The sequence below is a fragment of the Humulus lupulus genome, chromosome 6 (genome assembly GCF_963169125.1).
Source record: "Humulus lupulus chromosome 6, drHumLupu1.1, whole genome shotgun sequence".
Taxonomy (NCBI): Eukaryota; Viridiplantae; Streptophyta; class Magnoliopsida; order Rosales; family Cannabaceae; genus Humulus; species Humulus lupulus.
The window spans coordinates 16,866,484-16,871,448 of NC_084798.1; the positions used below are offsets into that span (position 1 = coordinate 16,866,484).

Here is a 4,965-nt window from a genome sequence, read left to right on the forward strand (position 1 = left end):
CTGTTTCTATGGCAAGAAATTTAATAAATTAATGAAATAATCCTATGAGAATGGCATCTTCTATTTACAGTAGTAATCTTTTGAATTTGCATCTCTATAATGTCCGAAAGATAAGAAGATGAGCAAAAGTATTTTATAATTGTATATGTCATTAATTTATTTGAAATGGCCTTTTTTGAATTATTTGTTTTGAGTGGGGACACAGTAATAATAAATAAATTTCTTAAAATATATTATATCAAATATGATTTTTTATTTATCAGTGTGGCCTAGTGGTTCTCTGTCCCTTGAGTGGTATATATCAGTCATCAAAGTTGATCAATAATATGGATATCTTCTTCTTATTAGTTAAAGAAAAATAGAGCAAAAGCAATAATGGAAGTAGAGCAAGTCCTCCACATGAATAGTGGTGTTGGCCAAGCTAGCTATGCAAACAACTCCTCTCTTCAAGTATGTGCAATCTTCTCTTTTATATATGTATATCTCTCTCTTTCTCTCTCTCTCTCTCTCTTTATATTCATATTTTTTACTCATAATTAAATTTTTAATACTATAATTTAAAAATATATATCTCTTTATTCGAGAGACGGGGAGAAATGGATCTTTAACTATTTTTTCAAATATTTTAAAATTACTTGAAGTAATTAATATGTAGGAAATATGATTTCTTAATAAACTACTTTTATTGATTTGTCAAAAAAAATTAATTTTATCATACAATATTTTTATATTTTTTTTTCAAATACAGGGGGCTGTATTTTGTATGTTCTTGAAAAATGGCTGACTTTGCAGCAAAAAAAACCTTAACCTGCTCTGTGTTTTGCATTTAGATCCCTAACCTCCATATTTTGGCATTTCAATCCTCATTCTCATCAAACACTTGCAACTGTTAGTCCTTTTGCCCCAAATTGTTACCTTCATTGTGAAATATGCAAGGAATATGAATTTTAAAACAAGGGTATGTACTGGAAAATCCCAAAAAAGTAAATCAAAGTTTGTGTGGGTTCCCTGTAACATTAAAATTCCAGCCATAGACTTTCTTGTCTCTTTGAGTTTGCAGCCATGGAATGTAAAATTTATTTATGTAGAAAACCCAGCATTTTTTTTTCATTATAGTTTATTTGAAAAGCAATAGTAACAAATCAATTAATGCACCCAATTACTCTTTTTATTCATTATATGAAGAAATTTTATCATTGACTCAACAAACCATTCAGAAAGTAATATTCTATTAAGAAATCAATATTTTTATTCACACTTTAAACGAACAAAGCTAGAGATGTAAACGGGGCGCGATCGGGAATGACTCGTCCCTGCCCCATCTCAGGGTCGGGGCCCCATTGGGTATCCATTTTATAAAAATGTTTAATTTTTATTTCTAAAATTGATAAAATAAATTAAAATAATTAATACTTTTTAATATAAAATAATTAGAAAACAATAAATTATATCATTAATAAATATATATATTTTTATATAAATTATTATATTATATTATATTATATATTGTTAATAATATTTATATTAAAAATATAAATTACAATGTAATCGGGACGGATTTAGGACGGAAGTCATGTTCCCTGCCCCTGCCTCATTAGGGGCGGGTCCCCACGGGGTTTAAATTGATATCCCTAAACAAAGCAGAACTTTTTAATTGCATAACTATTTTAGAACAATTTGAGGGAAAGAGTCTTAAAGCTTTGCAAAAAGTTACTAATCTCAGAGACTTGGATTGTATTTATAGAGAAAATAAATACACTGCTAAGTGTATTCCTTGGCTCAGAGACTTGGATTGTATTTATAGAGAAAAGAAATACACTGTTAAGTGTTACAATCAAGAAATGAAAAGTTGTTACAGCAACTAATCAAGAGAGCTAAAACAGAAAAAAAAATAATTAACAAGTACACTGTTTTGAACTAATTTCTTAACAGTGTCCAACTAAGTCAATCCAAGTATAGGCTTATCACACTTATACACCTATAAACAAATTTATTGCAACACAAAGTATCACTTTTATCTTTTTTGACAGCTATTGTGGAAAGTTTCATCACTAGATATGCACATTCATTTTTAAAAATAAAGGGACCATAAAATGTATAAACTAGTCTGTATGGTGTAAATAACAGATTTTGGTTTTATTACAATAGAGAATGGTGATATCAATTGCGAGACCAACACTGAAAGAAAGCATTACAGAAGCTTATTGCAATAATAAGGTCTTCCCAGAGTGTTTAAGAATAGCAGACTTGGGTTGCTCCTCAAGCCCCAACACACTGACTGTGGTGTCCGAAATCATCCACATCATTGAAGCCATTTCATGCCAACGCTCGAACCAGCAGATCGACAAGTCACCAGCTTTCCAAGTTTTCCTCAACGATCTTCCCATGAATGATTTCAATGCCATCTTTCGATCCCTTCCAAGCTTCTATGAGAGGCTGAAGAAAGAAAAGGGTGACAAGTTTGGTACTAATTGCTTCATCACAGCAATGCCGGGGAGCTTTTATGGGAGGCTTTTCCCGAATAATTCCATGCATATTGTTCATTCTTCTTATAGTTTGCATTGGTTGTCACAGGTATGTATATATATATATATATATGTATGCATGTACTATATATATTGAATAAGTTTTTCCTTATTATTATTCTCTTACAAGACTAATTATATAGTTAATCTCATTACAAATTAATGTTCCAAAGGAGTTAGTAAATGAACAAACAAGAGAAGCACATAACAAAGGAAACATTTGCATTTCGGAGACAAGTCCTCCTATAGTTTTCAAAGTATATTTGGAGCAGTTTCGAAAGGATTTCACATATTTCTTAAGATGTCGTTCAGAGGAAATAGTCAATGGTGGTGTTATGATATTAACATTTATGAGCAGTACTAAAAGTGATTCTCCTAAGAGTATTATAGAAATATTGGGAAGGACACTAAATGACATGGCCATGCAGGTATGTGTATACAAATATTAAGAAAACTAATAATAATAATGTTATTATAAGTAAAACATTCTCATGACAAAAAAATTTCCCTGTTTGAGATTATTTGATAATGACAAACAAGTGCCCACCAACTAAAATTTAAAGGTTTTGATTTGTCTTTCACTTCTACCATCTCATCCACCAAATTGAAGGCCAAGATTGAAACCCTACAATACATCATGATAATAACTATGTATTATAGGCCAAGGCTAACTCTAGTTCTTATGCATATGTACATGCCACAAAACACCAAATTATTATGCTTGGTTTTGGGTTTTGCATACATATATCTAATAATGCTGTACACATTTTATAAATTGTAATTAAATGTATACTTATTAAATCCATTTCAGAATATAATTGAAGCAGAGAGCCTGGACAAGTTCAACATGCCATTATATTTTCCAAATGAAAAGGAAGTGGAAAATGTGATTCAAGAAGAAGGGTCTTTCTCTCTGCAGAAGTTGAATGCTTTTGAAACTGCTTGGGACACAGGTTTCATCACTATTGAAAATAGTGACAAAAAATACAATGATGATGATGATAAGCTTGAGAGAGGGAAATATATTTCTGATTACATGAGAGCAGGTTTGGAGTCTGTTTTGGTGAAACAATTTGGAGAAACTGTAATGGATGAACTATTTCAAAGGCTCGCTTATAAGGTTATTGAGTCCATGGCCAAAGAAAAATGGCAACACAAGAACTTGGTTATTTCCTTGACAAAAAAATAATTATGCATGTGAACTAGCTACTTGTTTGTTGTGTGTTTTTATTAGTTGTTTGCTTGATAGTTTTTTTTTTAAAAAAAATTGTATGAAAATTAATTAAATGTATTTGTAATGTATTATTATAAACCCATTTGAAGTTATTTTTTTTTTAGAATTTCAAAGGTGATTCACTGGTGTCCAACACCACAAAGAGGCGTTATTATGTTATTACTGCAATTCAATATCGAGCCCCGCATATTTGAATTAAATAAGTATTATGTGGTATCGCTAACTAATCATATGGTGATACCTCATGTGGTGTTGGGCACCTTAAATTGCCAAATAGCAACACTTTTTTTTAGCTTTTAGCTTTTACATTTATATAGGTTCTTCAACATGATCAATCAATGAGCTCAAACTGGCCCAAGCTAAAGGCGACTTAGGCCTAGGGGCTTAATGCAAAATGACTCTTAATAGTGTGTGAAAGTAAGTTAATGTCCATGGTTTTAATTTTGTAGTAAAATAACATAACTACCTTTTTAATATAACATATTATCAAATATGTCATTTTGCAAATTACTATTTTATTCTAAATATTTTAATATTATGGTATATGTATATTAGTTTTGTTTAATTCATTTTTATTTTAAAATTATTTTGATTTTTTTTTATTTTTTATTGGTTGTTGAATGATATATCATACCATAAAATACATGTACTGAGTTCAAAAATAATATACCAATAAAACTTATAAAATTATTACTCAAAAATTTATATACTATACTAACAAATATACTACCATTAAAATGTATATATCATGATACAAAATTATATACTACCATTATGTATAATAAAATAGAAACTAACTATCATAAAATATATATATATATCATACCACAAAAAACATATACACTAGTTGAAAAATAATATACCAACAACATTTAAAAAACTTAAAATAAAAACTAATTAAACAAAACTAATATACATATATGGCTATATTAAAGTCATACGCTCCTAAATAAATACATAAAATGATAAAAAAAATGGCAATTTAAATAATCAGCAATGTAAAAGGGTCATTTCTCTACAATTTTTAAAAGAATAACATTAGCTTCTTGATGCTAATATTTTGGGTCATTTACTATAGTTTCTCCTTAGGTCTATACCAATGGGTTAAAGATAAAGATAGTTTATTTACAGTTTATTGGGCCAACATCCTTGTTTTGCAAAAATGCCACAAAATTGTATATGTATTTGTATAATGGACTTTTTATC

At 29.2% G+C, this 4,965-nt stretch overlaps 1 protein-coding gene across 2 annotated transcripts; it reads left to right on the forward strand.

The window, feature by feature from the left end:
- Positions 1–284: 284 nt before the first annotated feature.
- On the forward strand, positions 285–3,877 carry LOC133783851 (monomethylxanthine methyltransferase 2-like). Of its 2 annotated transcripts, XM_062223466.1 has the most exons (4): positions 285–450; positions 2,149–2,574; positions 2,669–2,953; positions 3,337–3,877. In XM_062223466.1, the coding sequence occupies exons 1-4, from the start codon at positions 376–378 to the stop codon at positions 3,712–3,714; spliced, it is 1,164 nt and encodes a 387-aa protein (XP_062079450.1). In that variant the 5' UTR covers positions 285–375; the 3' UTR covers positions 3,715–3,877. The 2 variants fall into 2 exon arrangements, with proteins under 2 accessions (XP_062079450.1, XP_062079449.1); XM_062223465.1 differs by lacking the exon at positions 2,669–2,953 and having other exon boundaries at positions 286–450.
- Positions 3,878–4,965: the final 1,088 nt, after the last annotated feature.

Coding starts and splice junctions, on each gene's coding strand:
- LOC133783851 (XM_062223466.1), top strand. CDS start 376: ATGGAAGTAGAGCAAGTCCTCCACATGAATAGTGGTGTTGGCCAAGCT. Junction 451..2,148: donor CAAACAACTCCTCTCTTCAA/GTATGTGCAATC, acceptor TTATTACAATAG/AGAATGGTGATATCAATTGC. Junction 2,954..3,336: donor TAAATGACATGGCCATGCAG/GTATGTGTATAC, acceptor AATCCATTTCAG/AATATAATTGAAGCAGAGAG.